Below are 24,606 nucleotides of genomic sequence, written 5' to 3'. Positions count from 1 at the left end.
TTGATCCCTTCCACAACGTTCTAGCCGGGCAATCATATCATCTGTGTTTGCACACCTGTTGTGAGAGACATCACGACACACCGCTTGCCAAAGCTTTCTCAAGCATTTCCATTATTCAAAACTAATATTTGGTTTACAAAAGCCAGATATAACTGCATTAGCCTCTACTTATTAATCCTTTCATATATTAAAAATGAAGGCTTCAAAAGAGCAAAGATGTTAGGATACGTCCTATTGCCACCCCTACGCTTACACACACCCACACCTCTGAGCCTACAGACACCTGTGTGAGGACTTCTGGTCGAAAGCAATTTACATTGCTCATAAACTCATGATCTGGCCTCTCCATCTGCACTGGGTAACCGTTATTTTGGAGAACTGGAGTAGCCTAACCATATGAAGGAAAAATGGCTTTTCCCATGTTTGCTAGACAGCCTATTAATGTATTCTTTTACACAACCTGTTAAGTTTGTACAAGTATGTTTAATTCATGTTTTCTTCTGGCTACCTTGCTATTGCCTTCACTTACATCTTTCGGTTTACTGTTCCTGAACAGTTGTTGCAAGTAGCACTTTTTATCTGCTCCTACTGAAGTCACGTTCCCAGAACGTTGACCTGATTTTAATGAACAGAACGGTCATCCAGTCATGCTTTATAACATTTCTAACTGTAGTGTGCTTTCTACAGAGGAATACTGGAAAGATCATTACCTAAAGTTGCACACCTGGTAAATCTGAAGTACAGATAAAGTAGAAAGAGACAAATAGTATTTTAAAAAATATTTTCAGAAAAGATTTATTTATTTTCACTGCAAGTCAGATAAACAGAGAGGAGGAGAGATAGAGAGGAAGATATTCCGATGGTTCACTCCCCGTGCAGCCTAAATGGCTAGAGCTGAGCTGATCCAAAGCCAGGAACCCAGAGCTTCTTCTGGGTCTCCCACACAAGTTCAGGGTCCCCAGGTTTTGGGTGGTCCTCGGCTACTTTCCCAGGACACAATAAGGGAAATGTTTGGGAAGTGGGGTTGTCGGGATTAGAACCGGTGCTCATATGGGATCCTGGCACATTCAAGGCGAAGGCTTTAGCCTCTAAGCCATTGTGCTGGGCCCCAGTGTATACATTTTTAAGGCAGGCTGTTCAGCCAATTACAGGTTCCTTACAGAGGTTTCCTTCAGTGTTTATAAATATGTCTGTAAAGGTGATTTCCTAAGCAGTTTATTTAGTATTTCTTTTGCAGTGAGCCCTCAAAAAGGAGAAATTTAATGAACATGGATGGGCAGCTAGAGATCAATTTGAGATTGAGACTTCTGCAACATCACCAATGTTCATGTCAGTGTTATGAGCCTTTCCTGTCAATTTATATATATATATATATAATATATAATATATATATATATATTTTAAATGTTGCACCACATTTCCTTTTTCTAAAGTTTCCCTGAAGTCAGAATACAGAATAAGAATGAGACAGATTGTCTTTCATACGCTGGTCCACTTCCCAGATGGCTACAACAACCAGAGCTGTGGTGGCCGGTGCTAGGGCCAAGAGAGCTGCTTTCAGGTATTCAATACGGGCAGCAGGGGTCCAATCATTTGACTATCTTTCACTGCCTTTTCCAGACCGTTAGGAGACTGGAAGAGGACCAGCTTGGACATGAACTAGTGTTGATATGGAAGCAAGCATTGCAGGTGGTGGCGTTGCTCATTATACCACAATGCCAGCCGATATTTTATTGTGATACAGCTGTGCTTGTGGCAGTGAAAACATTAAACACTTCCACACAAGAGTTAGAACTTACAGACATACATATGCTGACTTCCATGCACTGGGTACCACTTGTTCTGCATATCTTTAATACTGTCTTGGTATTCAACAGTGCATAAATTAATAAACTAATTATGTGAGAACTGGTAATAGACCACTCAAAGAACCAAAAGAATACCCACACTATTTTCCAGCATCTAAATTAATTTTTTTAATGGACTTACAAGTGGACACCAGTAGAAAGTAACAATCCTTGGAAATCTCTCATTCTGCAGATGCGTCTGTCCAGGTTGTATGAACAAGTACCTGTTGGACTTTGCGCTCCATATTGACCAAGTTGTGAGTTATCACCTCTGAAAAGACTGAAAGATCTATGTTAGTCCACATTTTGTCACTAAAATTTTTTTAAAATGGGCTTGTTTAGCTCACACTTATGGAGAAAGAGAGTCAAATAGATGACAGAATCTCCAGCAAGGGACGTTAAAAATCACGCAACAAGAGGAAGGAGCCCATTACAGATACAATGTTTAAACTTGTATGGGAATAAACATGTATTCTGGAAAAGTGCATGTTCACTTATAGCCAGTTCTTGTTTAAGACACATGGTTTTAGAAGGAATTTGAGTCATTTGATATCAGCTCAGAATGTTTTCTTTTAAACTCAGTAAACATTATTCTGTCTAATAAAATAAAGCAATGAATTCATGAGTCATCGATAAAAGTCATCCATTCTAGTAGAATTTTTACATTTTTCCTGGAGCCCTTTTATACTAAGGAATCATGACCATATCTATGTATTGCAAAGGATGGAAGTATTTCATTCTAAAATGTAACTGTTAAAAATAGAAGGCAAAAATTATGCTTCACAAATTTCTATTACTACCCTGCTGTGTTCTTGAGGCTAAACACAGGAAGCTATTAATATTTATACCCTAAGAATGAGGCAAACACTATAAATTAAATATTACCTGTTTTCCTAGGAGAACACAGTCCATTGACCAAAAATCTGACAGAATCTTTCTCATGGAAACAGCAAAGGAAAAGCTGCGGGGAATGGTTAAGATAGTTAACCTTTGATACTGCTGAATATCTCAGTTTACTCCATGCAAGGGCCTGAGATTGCTTGCATTGAATAATACACAACTGCTCATATTTTAGCTTCAACTGTGTATTTTTTTTCATTATAATGAAGCTTAATTGTACCGCAATTTCGAAAGGAAAATATCTTAATGTGTTTAAAGAGATGCTGCAAAGGTCTGTACAATCTGGCGTAGGATTTGATTTATTGATTGCTAATTAAATAACCAAAATTAATGAAGAAGTGGAAGGGCGATGAGCCAGGAGATATGCCTAGAGGTGGTCTTCATATTACGATGAAAATCACCTTCAATTTAGTGTCTTTATTTAATACAGATCATATTTCAGGATCATTTTGAAATTCAGTAAGGCTCAGATCATTGTAAGTATGAACACCTTTTCTTACTCATAACACTTAAGTAAAACCTAAGAAAAAAAGATATACTTAAAATTCTTTGTTCCAATAATTCAGATTCATATATCATTCAGAATTCGTGCATATGTATTATTACTAAATGAAAATCTCTCATAAGATTGCTATTACCACTAATATCCAAATGTTTTTATAGGTTCAGGAATTAATTAAACTACTACTCTCAGGCTTTTACAATTATTCATATATCCCACTTGAGAAACAAAAAAATGCCTTCTGAATCTATCACCATAACAATATCACGTATTAATATCTAGTGATAGTCACTGATTGATAATACTAAATATGCATGAAGCAGCAATAGTTGTGCAAACTTTTGTGCTGTCGAAAAGTAAATTCTAGGAATTCTGTCATCAATTGTTCATAAATGTTTATATTTCTTTGAAATGGAGGGCTAACGGAAGCATGCAATTTAAAGAATCCCCATAGTTTATGCTAATATTTCCTTGATCTATATGAGTGTCCAAGCACATACCCTGATTTAATTTTCTTTTATGTAGTGTTGGGATTTCTTCAAAATGGAAATGCATTGGTAAGAGGATTAGCTCATCTGAGAAGCAAGTAGACATGCTGTTGTATTTCAGTGGCAGTAATTATTCACAATCTTGCAGCTTTGGAGCTCATTATGGAATGTGACCACTTACTACATAGTGACTGATGATTAAATGGAGAAATTTGATTTCTTCTAAAATAGTAGGTAGGTTCTGTTTGCATGATGTTCTAGAATAAGAGAGATGTGGGCTTGGGAGACATAGCAGATGAAAGTTTTAAATGAATTTTCCTCATCTGGAAGATGAATATGTTTAAATGAGTTCTTAAAGTGCCTTCAGAAATAAAAGTTCTTTATTTCTACGAACATGCCTAAAACTTCAATTAGTGATTATTGAAATAGTGGTTTAAATAATGTTAGGAACCAAGTTAATAAGCAATCTCAGTGACAAAATTAAATTCAATTCATGGTGCTTACCCTAAAGGGACTTAAAATGCAGAGCCTCGACTGAAGAAACTTTAATGTCAGTAGAAGACTGAAAAAATAGAAGATGCTTGCATACTCCAATGCTGATGATTCAGTTTCCAAAGTAGCAGAATGGGAAGTTACTCATTTAAACCTCTAATGGGACCTGACATTGTGGCAGAGTAGGCTAACCCTTCTCCTGGGGGGCCCTCATCCCATTTAGGCACTGGTTCACCCCCAGTCCCCTTTCCAGGCTCTTCTTCAGTGTGTGTGAGATCTGGTAGGTCTGTAGTGTTGTGTAAGTTCTATGTTTTGTTATTGACCTTCTGTTTGCTCCATTATTCAAAGTGAGGTATGCAAGTCTCCAACTGATATCTTGAAATACACATCTCTCTAATCTGTCAATGTTGGTTTCATATATTTTGGAGCTCTGAATTGTGTGTGTGTGTGTATTTTTTTTTTCTTTTTATGTCTTTGCCTTTTTATCAACATATAACTCAGTGTTTTTCTCTTGTAATAATTGTAGTCGCTTCCTTTTTCTGCCTAATGATAGTATTACCAGTCTTTATATGGGATATTATCCCATGCCTTTGCTCTGTCAATTTGTTTCTTTTAAATTATCTGTTTATTTGAAGAGAAGAGTTACACTATGCGCACACACACACACACACACACACACACACACACACACATTGATTTTCTATCTCCTGGGTCACTTCCCAAATAGCCACAGTGCTAGGGATGAAACCAGGACCCAGAAGTTCCATCTTTCTCCCAGGCAGGTGGCAGGTGGCAGGTGGCAGCTGGCAGGTGGCAGGTGGCAGAGTCCATATACTTGGACCAGCTTTTACGACTTTCCCAAGAGTGTTAGTAGGGAGTTGGATCAGTTGTTTTCATTTTTTGGAGCTAGAATTTTTGGAGACACAGCCTGACATCTTTTTAAAAATACCACTATCAGGAATGGCAGAGGATTAAGGGAAAATAAAAATCACAACAAAATTTTCTATAATGATTAAGTTACTTTCTGCCTGATTCAGTATTCTTCTGATTTGTATAAAACTCTGTTTCCACAGAGAGTTCTTCATCCTGATTGATAGTTGCACAGTGTTTTAGAGTTTCTTTAGAGACGTAGCCCTGCAGGACCTTCTGCTCCACTATTACTGCTCATAATCTTGCCCATGCCACTAAAAGGTACCTTTCTGATTCACTGTTATCCTCATGTTAGTGCTTGCTCAATAATCCAGAATGACACTTTGTTTCCTGTCAAATGGAGCCAGTCTTTCCCAACTGGCTGTGAGAACTGATACGCTTAGCCCTTTCAGAAGCTCCTCTTGCAGTTTCATTACACGACCATTTTCATGCCTGAGTTGTGAAATGCGTCAGCCAGGTTAAGGAGCCTGAGTGGAAGCAATTGGCATCCTCTGTAAGTTATCAAGCAAAGAATTTACTCAAATCAATGGCTGCATTACCCTAATGCAGAACTCAGTTTGTCTTCCTTTGGCGTCAGAGTAGACAGAATATCTTGGAGGAGTGGTATATCTTTGGTAGAAAGAAAAACATTCATAATCTCAAATATTTCCAACATGATTATAAACCACAGATCATCTAACATCAATGAGAAAATGCATTTTAACAATCTGTTGTAATTTCTGTTCCTTGTCCCAAGCTAATATACATACAGTAATTGTCTTACCTTCATTATGAGCAAATTAGAAACATATTTTCAAAATTATTCCATTTATTACTGAATACTTTCACAGTTTTTCTAGATAAAATAGAAAGTGAGGGTACTTACTACCAAATGACAGTTTTAACCGTGACTAGTTTCAGTTGAAACTAGGAAAGTAGTCTATTGTCCTCATCTGGGACCACGTCTTGTGAATGTTTTTATTCCATTAATTGCTTTACTAGTTGAGCCTTAAAGCAATGAATGAAAACTTTTCAATTATTGATCAATAAAAGGGAACCAGTGACAAATATTTATTTTTTGTTTTAATAATTTATTTTTTAATTTGAAAATCAGATTTGCAGAGAGAAGGAGAGACAAAGAGAAAGACCTTCTGTCCACTGGTTCACTCCTGAAGCTGGCCGCAACAGCCAGGGCTGAATGGATCAGAAGCATGCAAAGCTAGGACTTAGCTACAAGGCTATCGCACCAGGCCCACTAACAAATATTTTTATGAGTTGCATCATCAACAAACTTAAATTTAGTGATAGCCTGTTCCCTATACATTACAATTTAAAGTAAATTAATACTTAGTCATAAGCATGCGACTATTAAATCACTAAAGAATCTTATAACCAAAAGGTTCAACAGAATAAAACCAAAAGAAACATTTTAATATACAAGTTGAATCATAATATGCATTTCTATGTACATGTGTATATGTTGCATTTTATTTAATAAACAGTTTTTAAAGATTTACTTATTTTTATTGAAAAGGCAGATAACGGAGAGAGGGAGATATAGAGAGAAGGATCTTCTGTCTGCTGGTTCACTCCCCAAGTTGCCAGGATGGGCTGATTCTCAGCCAGAACTGAGCTGATTCAAAGCCAGGAGCCAAGAGCTTCTTCCAGTTCTCCCACTTGGGTGCAGGATCCCAAGGCTTTGGGCCGTCCTCTAAGCCCAGGCCACAGGCAGAGAGCTGGATGGGAGGTGGAGCAGCTGGGATAAGAATCAGTGCACATATGGATCCTGGCACATGGAAGACAAGAATTTAGCCACTAGGCCATTGCTCTGGGCCCCAGCATAATACTATTAAACATTACTATTGTACCCTTCCAGTTAGCCAAAAGCTGTCCTACTCAAATAAATCATTATACAGTAAGTGATGATGTATGCCAGTGTTCTGCATGACATGTTTCCCTTTTCAATATTTCTCATAGCAAAATTTTTGCGAGACTTTTAAAGATATTTTTACTGAGAGTATGTATATAAATGCAGCCACACACAATTTTTGAAATGCTTTGTATGTGTGGAGTATGTTTATGTATGCATCTGTGTTTGCATAATTAAGTTTTTCCTGTTGCAATGCAACTGCATGATGCATTTTGATCATTTTTTGCAAACAATATAAATTTAACAAATCAGACACTTATTTACTTATTATGAATTTTACGAGATCCTTTGCCAAGTTTGGATGGTTCCGTTGCTGAATCAAGACATCATAGGTTTATGGAGATATGGATGTAATGCAAATATTTAAACAAGTGGCTCTAATCTCAACTTCATTTAGATGTCATGCAGCAAATACAGAGATTTTATAAAAGTGCCATTGTAGCGATGGCTGGAGGAAATGAAGAACAGTGACTTTATTGTAATAGAGATGGGGAGGCAGGCAGAGGTGCAGAGAAGGGCTGTGGACCACACATCACATGAGCCTTCTGTGAGTGCAAGGCCATGAGGAAACTGGGCACTTTGGTAGAATGGTAAGTTGGCTTTAGTGGAATCGTCATGTTGATAAACCTTATGGTATGTGTATTTTGCAACAAGTTGGGCAATTGAAAAAGACTTTAGTGTACATAAGCTGCTAAGAATTACAGCAGACCTAGAAGGACAAGGTGAGATCTGCATCGTTGCTTCCACACTTACCATTGCCTATTTGCCTTTTCAGGAATATGTCAACGTGTAAATATCTTTACACAGAGAAGAGTACGGTGGAGGTAGGAGCAGAGTGTGGGGAGATGAGAGTCAGAGAAACCAACACAGGTCCTTAGCCTTCCAAATTTGCTATACATTTGTCTCCTGCGTGCTTCCACCATTGAAGCTGAGAAAAGAGAACTGATTTTAATCCCTAATTCATTTTGTGAGACCGAACATTTTAGTATTCTCTTCTGAAGCTGCTAGAAAAATAATTTTGTCCTTACTATTTTTAAATTTCACAACATGTCATACCATGAGCTACCCTACTTCACTTTATTGGACACTGGGTGATCACTCTCAGTTTGGCAGTGCATGTGCATCAGTTCTGGGAAGTATTTTAATAATTTTATTAATTGTTTCCTACCATCTGTTTTTGCTCTGCCTCCATCTGGTTCTTCTTTTATTTGGACTAAGGAATTCTGAAAGTGATATCCATGCTGTTTTGTATTTTCTATCCTATGTTTTATTATTTTATCCTAATTTACTCATCCATTGGACACAGTCCAAATGGCCCCAGTGACCAAAGCTGAGCCCCAAAGCTGAGCCAAGCTGAAGCTAGGAGCCAGGAGCCAGGAGCCTCTGCCAGCTCTATCCCATGGGTGTGGGGGCCCAAGGATGTTAGCCGTCCTCCTCTGCTTTCCCAGGCCGTGAATGGGGAGCGGGATCAAAAGTGGAGGAGCTCCAGCCATTGCGAACACCGCAGAGCCAGCCAGCAGATAGACCTTCTCTGTCTCGCCTTCTCCATATAGGTCTGCCTTATACATAAAAATAGACAAATCATTTTTTAAAAAAGATCAATCATTATGTTCTACAATATTAAAAGTACCTATCAAACTGTGATTCTTCCCTCTCACTAATATTGTTGTTTTAAATAGAATGTCAGTGTGTGTTGTATACCCTGCTTATATACCCTTCTGAACTAACTCATTTTCCAAGAAAACTGCAGCTGTGACTTGGTAGATTGTGAGATTGTAGTTGATATTAATCATGTCCTTTGTCCAAATCATGTTCTGCCCCCTATAGGGCACTTGAAGAAAATGTGTTGATTCTTTGACTTAACACCACCTTACACAGAAAAATAAAGGTTTGGAAGTAATGTTGATCAACTTTATGTTAAGTATGTACATAAAAAGTGTAACAAGAATGGACAGCCAGCTAAATAATAAAATAGGAAGACAGAGAGAGATGGTAGGATTTCTATACATCCCCAATGAGAATTACATTAAGATTGAAAATCTAAAAAGGCCATCACTACAACAACAAAAAAAGAGCTCGGGATATTTATGCTGTCATATGTTGGATTTGTGTTAAAACAGCTTTGTAGTTCTCTAAAGGGATAGAAATTATAAATGGTGTACTTCTGAAATAAATAGCCAAGTTTTTGAGGTAAATTCTATTTTGTCAAGTATAAGCCAGCAGGAACCTCTTATTGATTAAAATTCCTTTAATATATTAAATAACTGAGCATATTTGAAACAAGTCTTTGACATACTGATCATGTTCATTTGGTTTATTCTCAACTTAAAGTTTAGCATTAGTCATGAGTAATTACTGTCAGCCAGGATATGTCTAAGCCATGAGGCTTGGCGTATACTTGCCAACTCAGATATGATGAATCTGGAAGAGCCATGTTGTAGAAAAACTATCTGTGTATTTCAAAATATTTTTTTCTCCAAAATAAATGTATCTTTTCATTCAATGTTTAGGAAAATTGTTTGAGGTACTCTTGTACTCTCACTGTGACCCTATGTTATATCAGACATTTCCCCAAGGCAAGGGGATTCAACAGATTCAAACCACGACCTAAAGTCATAACTAAAATATAGACCCAACTCCTTCTATGGTAATAAGAAAATAAATAAAAATACTATTTTGGCAAATATTAACTGATTATGTGAATTCAGAAAATATCAAATTCTATATTATTATTATTACCGCAGTTTCTGTGTTATAATAACAGCTTGGTTGTGGACTCTAAATGAATTGATTGGATAATCTACATATGTGTCATACAAGGTTAAGTAGATATTTTTTCTACATTCAAATCAGTCATTATTTGATAATCATCATTTACATAATTCTGGACTCTGACCTTCAATGTTTTCATTTGTTTAAAAAAAGCAATTATATAAATTAGATTTAAAAACATTTACATTAACAAGTTAACTAAATGTATTAGTCAGCATTTGGAATGAAGAGCGATTCAGAATGGCCCTGCCCGGAAGTCTGAATCAAGAACAAGAATGGATTGATTCACAAACAAAAAGGAAGACGTCCACTGATTGGGTGCAGGTGGATTTTTGCCATACTAGGACATGGCGTAATGAGGCATTCGCTCTCCTTGTAGATGCAGTATTTGTAAATGGGTTTTGTCTGATCACTGATATGCCAGTGCTTGGCTGAACCTCAGCAACTTGTGAAAAATCAAAATGCTACAAATTCATATATATATATATATATATAAATGATTATATACACACATATGTATACACACACATACGTATTCAGACTAATGATGTCCTTCCTATCTAATTTAATACACTGACTATTAAAACCAACATTGGTAAAGTAGAAAATGTATCCAATATCCTGTCAATCCACATAATAAATTTTGCTGATTTTCCGATGTCTTTTCCCACTATCTTCAAAATATTATTATCTTCTATGGTTCTTATCTTTGAAAGATCTCTTTTCAAATCTATCTGAAAATTGTTTCATGATTACTTGTCTCAATTTTCCTGACTATTTTACTTGCTCAGACGAAGCGCTAAGATCTCCTATCAGAGGCAGGAAAGTGTTGTCCTGTGGCTTGTGATACTCATTAGCTGGGTCTTTGTTCCCAAAAGAACTATGGGCTGAAAGCCAGGTATCCTGAATCAGAAACAGAACAGCTAGAAGCAAACAACATCACTTTGACTTTCCAATACAGCCCAAAGTTCAAGAACTATTTAGTGGATTACATATACTTATATATGTAATCAAAATTTATAACTACGTTTAAAGAAACTACCTGGTGTCTGTTCTTTCAGATAACCTCACTTTTGTCCCTCAAATTCTATGTTCTTTTTTGGTTGAACTTCATTCAGAGCTTTCTTAATCATTGGAATACATCAGTAAATCTTGCAGTTATTATTTGTTTTTCACAAAAGCAGTTGATAGTGTTGGTCTTTGGTATAATTTTAATGTTATTAATTCAGATTCCATTTAGAAACACATGACTAAATGTTAACACAAAGTTACTACTGAATCCGATTTTCTAAATTGTTTCTATTTACAGTTTTGTGTCCTTTGAATGATTTATTAAATGCCAACCCCTTTTGCCTTCACAGTGCTTTGAGGATGTAAGATTGCCCTCATTTTATAGAAAATAAACAGGTACAGATTTTTGAAGTGCCTGAAGTTTGCAATTACCGGAGATACAACAGAGCGCCGTATCAGCACCTGTCTTCTCAATCGCAGCGGTGCCATTGTGTAGACATAGTTTATTTCCTTAAACATTCCACTAACCTGAGAGGGGAGAACAGAGTTCAAGAGAATGGGGCTGCCTGGCACGAATGTTGTTTTAGAAAAAGCCCGATCTGTGGGTCTGCATGCAACCCTTCCTATTGAAACAATGCTGATATTGGATGAATACTGTTGATGAATCCGATGCTACCGGAACTGTGTTGAACAAGTGTTTCCTTTGATGCTTTGAGTTGCCTGAGTTCTGTAGACATATGAACAGAATGATATTCTGTTTTTCTTCATCTTCAGGGTTTCTCATTGAGGATGACCCCTTCGGATCTTGTGAAAATAAGTACTGTGGTTTGGGAAGGCACTGTGTGGTCAGCAGAGTGACTGGCCAAGCCGAGTGCACCTGCATGGACCTTTGCAAACGGCACTACAAGCCTGTGTGTGCCTCTGACGGAGAGTTCTATGAAAACCACTGTGAAGTGCACCGAGCCGCTTGCCTGAAAAAGCAGAAGCTCACCATTGTTCACAATGAAGACTGCTTCTTTAAAGGTAGGTGAAAGTTGTTCTGGAAGTGCCGGCCTACCTCAGTCCTTTCCTATTCTCAACTGACGCCTTTCATTTCAGACTGTAACATTAAGTCAGAAAATGTTTAAAAAGAAACCAGATTTAATTATGCCAGTAAGCAGCACTGTATGGAAATTTACATGAACAGAATTCTGAATTCTGATATGCACTTATGGGAATAAAGCTGGCCAAACTATGACTCAAAATTTAATATAGCTTTTGGCATTGAACTGTATGGCTTCCCAATCGTGGATACAGGGTGCCCAATGCAGTCTGTTGGGCCAAATCCACTCAGTGCGCAGCACCTGGAGTGGAACTGAAGGACTTGTGTGTGCCAAACCTGCTGTGATGTTATCTCACTTCTTCCTAATTGAAAATGGTTTCAGTTTATACAGAATAATTCAAGTGACATAGATCCTGTAATTGCTTACTGAAATAACTATAAAGAATTCATGGTAGACTCAGATAATGAATCTGAAGTGACCACTGCTTAATATCTTAAAATATTTGCATTTACTTTCATATTCTCGAAGTCATTGACTTCTGGAAAGTATTGCCAAATCAGTAATTTGAAAGAATATTTCATGTTGTTACATAAATAAATCATTGAGTCACTTTACCATTGTTAATGACGAGTTTGTAATGCCTTAGAAAGATTCTCATTAACAGTCATGAACAAGTGACTACATTTATGGAGTTACATATGTAGAAATCTCATCAACATTATTTGTAGTCTTACTCCAGTTCCAGATTTCAGTTTTGAAGAGTGATCTTACAGTATGCTTTCCTTTCAAAATGTGATTCATAGTTTTATTGTGAAATTTATGGCTACATTATCTTTGTACATTTTCACTTGCCGAGAAGTTGAAAATTTAAAAGTTATATATGTTTTCAAATATAATAGAAGAAAGTATTATTTCAAATAATCATAAATGACACACAGGATTTTTCAAAGGATGCAAGGTGCAATATTGCATACTACCAGAGTCCCTTTGATGAAATCAAGCAATATAAACACAGTTATTTATGCTGGTGCCTTATGTATACCTGAATTCTGTGGTGAGTTAGTTTATTTTGGTTAATCAAATGATCTGTTTCAGTTTCAAGTTGAATTTATTTTTTCTTTCTATCGAGTCTACTTTCTAAATAGTTGAGGTTTGTTCTGTAATGCTTCAATGTGTCATTCTAATCTGACATGGTACAGTAGAAATTAATGCTATTTTGCTGATATCATAAATAAGGTAAGTAATACGTGAAATATGGACATATAAATATATTAATTTGAAGTAATACTCTAAGGCTGAAGTTTTGTTCATTTGGTATCCACAAAATAATCATGAAGCAAAGATATATTAGATATTAGATATATGTGGGCAAATAAGCTGGTGTTTCTACTGGCTGCAAACTGAGGCATAATTCCACTCACTACAAATATCTTCCTTATCAATTGACTTTACCACAACTGCTTTAAAAATTTATCTCTTTCAAAATTAAAATAGGTTTCTTCTCAAATAGGATCTGTGCTTGCTTTGAAATACCATCTTATCATCTCAACTATTGAACTTCCATTTACATTATCCGAGCTATTTATCATATGCTAGCATGTTTCCCAGCTCTCAGAAATTGTTTAATTTTATGTTTGTTCCTTTTTTTAAGTGTTTTGCCTAAGAGCTAACTTATAAAGCAACAATTTCAGTAGGAGAAAGAATAAGCAATTGGTGAAACAATTTGCCTGCTTTATAGGTGTACGTGTGGCCAAATTTTAGATATAAAATAGGAGGCTGTAAATCTGAAGGCTGTAGTTTTGGTAGTGAAAATTAATCTGTGGTCAGATTTTGATTATTTTGCTTGGAGTTTCAACAATTATGTTGCCTTTTAGAGTAATCCAATGGAAGAAAAAATAAATTCATGTTTAATAATTCCAAAATCTGATATTCAATTACATATGTGTGTGTGTATTAAAGATTGATTTAGTTGAGTCATAGAGATGAGGGAGAGACAGAGAAAGAGAGAGATTTGCATGTTCTTTTGGTTTTTTCGAGATTTATTTATTTTTATTGGAATGTCATTTACAGAGAAGAGGAGAGATAGAGAGGAAGAGCATCCGTCCACTAGCTTACGCCCCCGAGGAGCCTTGACAGTTGGAGATGAGCCAATCCAAAGGCAAGGGCAGGAGCTTCCTTCAGGTCTCCCACGTTGGTGCAGGGTCCCAAGGCTACAAGCCTGGAGCTGGGTGGGAAGTGGAGCAGCCAGGACACAAACTGGTGTCCATTTCTGATCCTAGCAGATGCAAAGCGAGGATTTAGCCGCTGGGGCCATTGTGCGCCAGTCCCTTGAAAAAAACAATTTAGAAATTTAAAGAAAAGAGCATTATTCACATGTTAAGGATCAGGCTAAGTAATTTCACATATTAAATTGACCCTATTTGTCTTTGGCATGCCTATTTAAACTTAATAAAATAGATTACAGTTGTATATCTCCTGCATTCATTATTCATTTTTTAATTAAAAAGATTTTATTATTAATAGATGGAGAGAGCTTCTACCTGCTGGTTTGTTTTCCACATGCATTAACGGTAACACAGGAGTCAGGTCTTGCATCTGAGTCTTACCTCCTTGAGTTGGCCGCTGGTGCCTTACCAGCACATGGGAGCTCACACTCGCACACTCCAGTGTGAGACCTCAACATTCTCAAATAGAACCTCTGGGCCAAAGGCACAAGCTTGGCTCATTTTCCAGTTATGATTAGAATCCAGATTAAAATATTTTCGTCTAAGTCTCTATTGGAAATATTTGTAAATATCCACGTCTATCTGCAGTTTTTCTCTGTTAGATATTGAAATGTGCCAGCGGTGTTCTCAGCACTTAACATCATTGTCTTTGAAGTCCGCACATGAATTTACCCAGAATTTTTTGAGGAATTTGTCTTTTCTGGAGCAGTTGATAGAACAATATGTTTTGTAAAGTTTGTCTTTTGTATTTCTATTTCTATTTGATTCTGAAATAACGGACTATGCTTAGATTGTATTATTTGTTTGCCATCATTTTTTGATGAATATCTTCAAAATATAGAATGTTCTATTTTTCTGTAACTCCCAGCTTTTGTGATAACGGTCACTTTTGTGGTAAGTTAGCTTGGCCTGTGCCAGAAAGAATTTTCTAACTGCTGCAGATACAGTAAATATCCCATCTTTTCAGACCAGCATTAGGTCAGCTTGTGATACAAAACATAATTAGCTGACTTAGGATGTACGTGTACGCTGGAGGAAGACACTTGAGACCAAAGACATAACTGATTTTAAAGACGTAAGACATGCAACCTGTATGAGGAAATCTGTTGGTTAGAAACCGTTTTACCGTTTGCTGCGACTGAAACTACTATAGAGGCCGATGTTCTTTTCACTTAAATGTACATCGCAATCAGTAGCAACTTGGGAAATGCACTTGTTGCAGCTGTGAATAATTCCAAAAGTATCTGATTAGCTTTGGTTATTTTTATGTTTATTTTCTTTGAGGGTAATCTGAAGTGACGAAATACTTTAGGACACTCATAGAAATAATGTCTGTACATTTTTGCTTGAATTCTTGTCGTAGTCATTGTGCTGCTATCACGTCTCAGTACCTTGAGGTTCATCTTGTAGTATTGTCGTATGATTGAAACAAGAGCTGCGATCAGAAGGTTAATAGAGTCCATCGATGACACAGGACATTAAGTCTTTGGCTATTTTTGAAACTTTTCAAGCATGCACTCAAAGATACATGTGATATTAAGGTGCTTCAAGGCAATTCTTTAAAAATTGTTTCTCTAAAATTCTTAGTATAACAACAAGGTATTTTGATAGGGACTTAAAAGGGTAACTTTTAAATGATCTCTCTGTGCCAGAAGGAAATGAAAATTAACTTTGAATAGAATATTTTGTACCAGTCACATGAATAACGTCTTTAAATTTGGTAAAAGTGATGGCATATAAAATGTGGAGAGTGATTGAAAGAGAGCTTCATAACTGAGCCAAAAAAAAGAAAGAAAGAAAGAAAGAAATGGTCAACAACGTAAGAAAATGTTGAAGCTTGAAATTTGAAATCGTGTAGGAATAGTATCTATTAACAAAATCGTGAAGAAGTGGACTCAAGTCCACTCTCCACTCTGTCTGCAGGTGGAGTAGCCAGCATGTGTGACCTGTCAGAGCCCTTCATCCTGACGCCCAGAGGATATGCACAGTTGTCCTCTTAGCAGGCAGATGTGGTCCACTAAGCCAAAATGTCAGACAATGGGCGGGTAGGCAAGGACGCTTACAGCACTAATGTCGGCAGAGAAGTGTTCTGTGCTAATCTCGGCAGCTTTTTGGAGAAGGCATGGAGAGTAGGGAGCCAGGGGAGTCACTGCTGTCCTCAGGATTAGCTGTTTGATCTTTATCTGTATTTAAACACGTATCTGTTGCCTTCCCTGATCATTGGAAACATCATGTATTAAAAAAATAATAAGTTAAAACACTGCTCTCCACAACTGTAGCAAAGGATTCTCCATTTTCCCCTTGGAAAGCTTAAATAACCACAAGCTTACCTATTAAATTGGGTATCATATAATTTTAGATATTAAACTGATTTTGCAAGTATCACTCAACTAATTTAAAAGTTGGCAAGATATTATTGTAGATAACATGTGAGTGGTAATAATACTCCTTTGGTAAACATTTTAAAGAACCAACTGTATTTCAATTTGTCATAATATAAGTAACAGCATATATGCAAATAAACTAACAAGAAAAAAAGACGATAATTAGTAATGTTGCAATATACACACATCTTCATTTAGGTCTTCATTTGTGTAAGCCTGACCCTAACCCCGTCCTTGATTTTTCCCACTAATTATGCATCCATTTGGAAGATTTGAATGGATTTGAGAAAAGACAAGTAAAATTGTGTTACTGTCCTTCAAGTGCCTAAAGTGAATTTTGGGACCCAAAACAACATGGAGTGTGTCAGTCACAGCTGAGAAAGCATCCTGTAATCCAGCTGTCCTCTGATCCTAGCTATTTTTACAGTCATCCTGTTTCTGCTCGCCCTGTCGCCCTCACGTTCTTTCTCACTGGTAGGAAAACTAGTTCATTCCCATGAAAGACCCTGTTGCGGCCATGGGTGTGCTCATTGCCGGAGCTCTGCATGGCTCATTTCCTCCCATCATTCAGGCCTCTGCTGCTCAGACAGCCTTCCTGGGGGGCGATACACTTTTCTACATTTATCTTCAAAGTGCTTACCATCACTAAAAAATGTTGCTTCTAAATTATATCTTCCGTTTCTTAGCGTTACTTCTGATGAAAGTGTAAATGCAGATTTTACTCCATTTTACATATTTTAAAGATTGCTATCTACTCAGTAATTAAAATTAATTCCTAATAGATAAAACCAAATTGAGGACATGAACTTTTACCAGTTGTATTGGGCTGTTGTATTATTGTGTAACTTAGGTGTCAAGGCAGAAATCCGCTTCACTTGTATAATCTTTCTTGACATCCAACATTATATGCATAGATGTTTTCAGCACAATGTTGAGCCCATGCCAAAGTGGATTATAAACACTGATATTTTATTTCTGCTACTTGCTGTGGTATTTCTGTCCTGATATTTCGTACATAGCAACACAGTTAGAACTGAAGCAGCTAGAACCATCACAGATAACTCTAAAAATATAAGCTCAACTCCCAAACAAAAACATCTGTATAAAAATTCAGTTTTATTTTTCTATAGCTTAAATAACACTTAGGCTTAAAATCAGAAGTTTGTGTTACAGCACTGGCAAATCTTGCGGTTTGATTGACCTCGTCAGTTAAGTGACAGTAATCAATTGGAATTTTTCTTTAAATATTTACTTATTTCATTGGAAAGGCAGGTTTATGGAGAGGAGTGATGGAGAAATATTTTCCAAACACTGGTTCACTCCCCAAATGGCCACAGCTGCTGGGGCCGAGCCAGTCCGAAGCCAGGAGCCAGAAGTTTCTTCCGGGTGTCCCACATGGGTGCAGGGTCCCAAGGCTTTGTGTCACCCTCCTCTACTTTTCCCAAGCCACAAGCAGGGAGCTGAACAGGAGGTGAAACAGCCGGTTCTGGCACCACGACCAGCAGCTTGGGAAAGACATGGAACTTGCAGTCAGAGCCCTGCTATGGACGTAAACTGTTTGACATAACACAAACACTGAAAGTCTGTATGTTCACGGTTACAAACTAGACCTGTGTGACGACCTTCAACTCCCATCGTTCTGTAGGATAACATATCGAGATGTGATGTTGCTCATTTCTATGCTTTTCTAGAATAGATAGCATTCAAAATCCCCAGGCATTCCCTTGGAAAACTTGACTAATACTGTTTGCAAAAGTTTTAAAACAAACTAATAAACAAGAGGAAAAAAAATTCATCAGTTCCACCTTCCAGTCTGGAGTACAATTAAAGTATTTTGGCACAGGTGTGAGGAAGTCTCCAGAAAAAAAGGAGGGACATTGGTTGATAAGGACTACTGATGATGTCACTTTAGAAAAGTATCGAAAAGATTACTGGTGATAGTGTAAGTTAATAGGCAGAATGCTGTGTTCATTTATTCTGCTTCGATAAACCTAATTTAACTATTTGGAAGTTATCCTGTTATCAGGGACTACAATAAATATTTTGTTTTCAAAAACTGTTTTGAATTACCTGGTAAGAAAATAAAAATATGTATCTGCTTATTTTCTTAAGCCAAAGGCATCCAGTAATTATTTTCTATTGTTCTATTAATTGAAAGTAATATGAAACATTCTGATGCTTCTGACAGCTTAGCTGTTAAGGATGAAGCGATGGTTTTAATTTACATTGTTGGCAACAATAGGAAGATTAAACAAAATCACAAGGATGACAAGTGTAAAATATTAGAGTGGGGTGTAAAACTGAAAACAATCCTTCTAGTGTTAAAAGCTAATTATTACTTGGAAGTTCCATTATCTGTCTTAAATGGAAAACAACTGCTAAATGGATCATTTCTTGTTATTTAGCCATTCGAGCTTCTCTTTGAAACAGGCCCACGTCATCGAAATGGAACGTACAGGTTTTATTGGTCCCTAATGAAGCTGGCTACAGCTGTACGATGATCATTTGAGAGTCCAGGCTCTCCTGTTAGAGCCGCTGTCACTTGAACACGATTTCAGATGTAATCTTAAGAGTGTTTGCTTAAGCAGATGGCAAATGGCTGAGCAGGGAATCCAACTCTTTTTTTTTTTTTACTATATGACTAAGTGTTAAAACAGAAATGTTAGCTATAGTGGGAAAACACAAATGTATACCACTCCCCCCCATCCATGGATTTTCAAAAACTTATTTATGGCAAGAAAGAGATATGATCATATGAACTAAGAGAATATAGCATTATATTTTTCAAATGTGTACTGGAATATTTGAATAATGTTGGATTAAAGTTAAGCATGAAACAGTGATTAAAATGTTATAAAATTATAACACATCTTTCAAAAGAAAACATGAGGAATATTCATTTGCTGTGTTCTTCAACAGTTAAGTTAAAATAACAAATCTGGAAATCGAAATATTCATAGATATTTTGGTAGTCTGTAGTTAATGATATTTTGGGTATGTAAAAGTGATACAGTATGAGAAGTATTATGCTTACGTGAAACAATTTGGGTTCATTTGGGAGTTCAAATTGGAAAATCCGTGAATGGTATTTTCAATATGTGTAACCAAGCTTACCTTTAGAAGGTTTGCATATTTATAAACAGCTAGAAGTAAAATTTCATTCGTGAGAAATTTCAATAGTATTCTCATTGTATGAATTGTGAGTATAAAGTGTAAATGACAGCAAAATACTGAATTGACTCACAAATTTTCATTCTTGCTTTTGGAAACGTGGACTCATGGAAGGATGGTGTGTTTGGTAGAAATGAGTTCATCTTGAGTTATTTGCACACAATTGCCAGTCATTTTTCCATCTTCTGTAACAAAATAAACATTTTACTTTTGTGAGACTTTGCTAGTGTTTCTCACAATTATGACATCAGTTTATAAGACACAGTAACAATCTTTAAAATGGAAGGAACTGTTGCTGCATTTTCTTCCCTAAAATATTCTTGTGATCATGAAAAGGGTCTAAACCTTACAGAGGTTATTAAAGAAAATCTCTCTGAGAAAGTGGGCAAGGATGGCCTGTCCTCACTGGCCATTTAATTCACAAGTTTCTTTCCTTAAATTAGTTGAGCTACAATGACACATACTTGAAGAAGGAGCAAGTTTACTTGATTTACATGCGAGTTTTACATTTACTAGATCATCACATCATCATGTGTTTTTAGAATGTGCAGGAGTCCCTTATCATCTATGGCTGCTAGTCTATTTTTAGAATGCTGTATTCTGCAGCTTTAAAAAGAAGGAAGCTTATAATTTGCAACAACATGGATGGAATAAGAGGTCATCATGCTGAGTTAAATAAACCAGGAACGGAAAGACAATTATTACATGATCTTGCACATAGATGAAGCCTCAAAGATAGATGATCTCACGGAAGTTGGAACTCAAAAATGGTTCCGTGCTGTTGAGTGAGATGTGTAGGGAGAGACAGGACGGGGTGATCAACGGGATTAGGTTACAACTAGACAGCAGAAGAGCTGATAGGGCTCTGTTTCACTTGGGTAACCAAAGACAATGTCATAATAGTGCATATTTCTCTTAAAAGAAGCTCTGAAGAGTTTGGATATATTCTCCATTAAACAATGTTAAGTGCTTCAAGTATAGTTGTATATTAACCAAGGATGGATATTATACAATGTATGCCTATAATACAACATAACATGTTACTCAACAAATTTGCATGTTATATCCATGAAAGACTTCTCAAGAAATGTAGGGTAGAGTAGAGAAGAAAAGAACATTTGTCTCTTAAATTCCTCTTCCAATCCAGTTCCCTGCATTTGACCTAGGAAGGCAGGCAAGGATGGCTCAAGTGCTTAGACTGCTTCACAAACATAGGGGATCTGGAAGAAGCTCTTGGCCCCGTGGCTTCAGATCAGCTCAGCTTGTCCCGTTGCGACCACCTGGGGAGGGAACAAGTGATAGAAGGTCTCTCTTTCTCTTTTTTTCCTTTTTGTCACATCCATCTTTAAAGTAAAAAAAATTTTAAAAATCTTTTAAAAATCTATTTTGCATACCATTTTAAAGTAGTAGTCATATGGTCTAAGAAGGAAGACACTACCACTCTTTGTGATATTATGTGCTTTCCAAACAATTGCAATGCATGTTTATTTGATTTTATACACAATGAATTAGGATACATGTTCCATAGCAGTAACCACACTGAAAATCACTCTGTCGTGGCTGTCTCAGTGTGCATGTTGGAACAATTTCTCTTGGAGTAAATTATATGCAAAGTACTGTTCAAGCATTTGTGGAGTTTAGGATTGTTTAGCCAAATGCTCATGCATGCGCAAATCTAGGAAGAGAATTAAAATTTTGCAAATGGATTATTCCATCATAAGTGGAAATGAAAATGCAGTGCACGAGGAAAGAATTAAGAGAAAACATGCTCATTCTTATTTTAAGCCGCCTTTTCTCCACTTAAATAGGAAACATCATAGGTAACAGTTGTGTCACTCATCATTTACACTTTTTGTTTCTCCCTAATAATGAACTTACCATGGTTATTTTTGATTTATAATACTAGTGTTAGGCTGAAATGTATAGTCTGGATTTATATATAATGACATAGGAAAAAATCATGTGTGACATATCCAACCGATAAGAAAATTTGTTGGCTAAGAGAAATGCCAAAATTGTAAGAATGTTTTCAATTTTCCAAGTCAAACAGATTCATTTTGGCATAACAGATGAACTTTCGAAATAATCCACTGTGTCAGGAATTAGTTGGGGATTTCTGGTTTTCAAGTAGTAGGTCACTGGCGATTTGAGAAAATCCTGAATTAAAGGAGAACAATTTAAGATAAGACAGGCAATCAGCTTAAAGTTCATTATCGCTGGCTTAGGTTTTTTAAGAGGAGAAAGATATTAGTGATGCTCAGAGTCTGAGAGGGAATTGATCAGAAAACTGAGAAAAAGGGGAAGTTGGGAATGATGGACTTTCAGGTGGTTAAATACAATTGAATTGAATAGAATATAGCAAATATCAAAATAGCATTTTGACCGTTTGTAAAGCCATTATGTGTTGTTGTCTTTTCAATATATAAATTTATATAAATTGTTTTTCTTTATTTAGTTAGAGAAATGCTTTTAAAGTTTTTGTTAATAATTAGCATTAGCAGCAAAGTAGATAGGAAGCACAGCAATCGGGCTGCCAAGGATCTACACTACGCAGTGACTGAAATTGCTGTACCACAACACCTTGTCCAAGCATATAGTTTAAAACAATGTTGGCTCCCATACGACAAATAATTTGCAGACTGAGGAGACCGGCAATGAAAGAAAGGAGCACAGTGAGGAGAAGGCTATACTCGTGCAGGTTTTATTTAGGAAATGATGCCATGGAAGCCAGGTGGCAGCAATGGTAGTGAGGGGGAATTGCCTGGGATTTAAACATGCCTGCACAGCAGAACCAGTGGGATTTGCTGCTGATCTAATCTGGTAGAGATGTCACTGCCAGCTTCAAGGTTCCAGATCCCAGGAATTCCCATGCATTGCCCAAAATAAAATTAAAGGAGTCTAATCAGGGAAAGGAGAAAGCAATTTGCAGGAAGTGGATATTCTGAGTGGGCAACAAAAATAAAAATACGTTATTGCAGAGAAGGTCATCAACAAAAAAACAGAAATAGATGATCCTGGTGGCATTATTGGGATACTAAAATCCATTCTAAAAAATGGATGGAAAGATTAAGTATTTTATATAGAGGGAAAGTCTCTAGAATTTGCTATCATTAGTCTTTATTTAAAATTAATCTCTATGGGGTTGTCCATTTCAATTCATTAAAGTGTGATAGTTCCAAGTAAATGTAGCGGTCCATTCTTAGTGTCGATGGCTAGGAGCTTCTACAATTACATCAATGGGATTATTGGAATTTTGTGAGTTTCAAAATCCTCATTTTGTCTTTGTGTTCCTATTTTTTAAAATATATATTCTTACATATATTCTTACATGTGATATTATTCCTTCTGGGACTGGCTTACTTCAGTAACCATGATGCCATCCAGCCGGGACCACTTTGTTACCAATGATAAGAACTCATTGCTGCACACAGCACTCTGTAGCACAACTGGTTTGATCTTAAGTGAGCAGTAATTTTGGCATATGTGTAATTTTTCTGCCCAAGATTACTATTCAGATAGTGCTATTTGTTGACTCAACTATCATAAATATCTTACATTGGCATACAAGCTCCAGTAATTATCATTTGAAATTTTTTTCTCTGTATTAGATCTCTTAATCAGTGAATTATAATTAATGGCTGTTCTTGGTAATGTAGAAAATATGGTCAAAGTGTGTTTGAAAGCTATATACATATTTTGTAAATTATTCAAAAATAAAGCCATAAAGATGGCTTAAAGAATTACCATTAGGAATATTTTTGATAATGCAATTCATAATTAATTGCCCACTTCCCACATGTAAATCAGCCATGTAAGCAATATGTTCTTTTGCTGAGATCGAATCTAATATATTTTACATTTATAAAATATTTAATATTATTATTTTCAAGTAAGGAACAAAATTAACCAAATTCTAAAGTGGTGTCATTTGTACCTTTTCCACTACATTTCACTCTCACCAAAATGTATTGGTTAATTATTTATTTACAGTTTTATGAGTCTTGTACAGTACACGAGGAAACACATGACTTGAGCATTTTGTTAGAAGAAAAAGATAATACCTGTGTGACTGTGTGATGTAGCAGCTGCCATAAACAGTTTTCATAATGAAAACACACTGGCGAGTAAAGCTACAACACTTACACAAATCAGTTATTGAGGTGGATAATAAGGGGAATCTCCAGAGGTCAAAAACAATGTGAAAGTGGGATTCCAAATCCAAAAACTATCAGAAGCTACCAGCTCTCAAGGAAGACAGGAGCACACGCTCCATCTTAGCAGGAGGTAGAGGAAGAAAAAAATACTTCCCAAAGTAATAGTTACAACCTGTCCCTCCATTGAAATCTCAGCTCTTCGTACACACAAAATCCACACTAGGAAAACCTCACAGGGGTGTGATGTTAAATTGGATTTGTTAAATAGCACCTCATGAGCACCAGTAAAAAGCAAATAAAGCAAAACTAAAAAGCAAATACAACAAATTAGACGGTCTCAGCTTCCTTCCTGAGAACAGCTTCTGCTCACAGCTTCCTACCAAAGACTTTCCTGAGCCTTAGTGATGAATCGAACTGCTGTGTCTCCAGCACATGGGCAGGAAACCCCACGTGTGTTCCTAGCTCGCGACTGTGGCCCCAGTGTAGCGCCGTCATCACACCCCATGCCCTACAGCTCTTCGTGTTAGAAACACCTGTAGGGTAATCAAAACTGTGGTGCATATATGGAAGCCAAAATATTTTCTGTATGATTTCTAAGATCCAAATGATTGTTTTCATGCAAATAGCATGTAAGAAATACACTACAATTATTTACATTTTACAGATGCCAACATTGAGTTGTGGTGATATTTCTTTCCTGCCTAAACTCGTGTTGTAACAGGAGCAAGAATCATGTCACCAACCACTTACTTCACTATAACTCCAACATCTCTATATA

At 36.5% G+C, this 24,606-nt stretch overlaps 1 protein-coding gene across 3 annotated transcripts in view; it reads left to right on the top strand.

The window, feature by feature from the left end:
- The window catches only part of FSTL5 (follistatin like 5), a 196,459-nt gene that overhangs the window by 41,973 nt on the left and 129,880 nt on the right, over positions 1-24,606 (top strand). For all 3 annotated transcript variants that reach the window (XM_040971412.1, XM_040971411.1, XM_040971410.1), the window contains exon 3: positions 11,626-11,874. In XM_040971412.1, the coding sequence (XP_040827346.1) occupies positions 11,626-11,874 (249 nt within the window). The remainder of the gene's footprint in view (positions 1-11,625; positions 11,875-24,606) is intronic.

Source organism: Ochotona curzoniae, unplaced genomic scaffold (genome assembly GCF_017591425.1).
Source record: "Ochotona curzoniae isolate NIBS_2020 unplaced genomic scaffold, NIBS_Ocur_1.0 contig_21, whole genome shotgun sequence".
In the NCBI taxonomy this organism is placed as follows: domain Eukaryota; kingdom Metazoa; phylum Chordata; class Mammalia; order Lagomorpha; family Ochotonidae; genus Ochotona; species Ochotona curzoniae.
The sequence above is the reverse complement of the archived record's forward strand: the minus strand, read 5'-3'. Positions and strand labels throughout refer to the sequence as shown.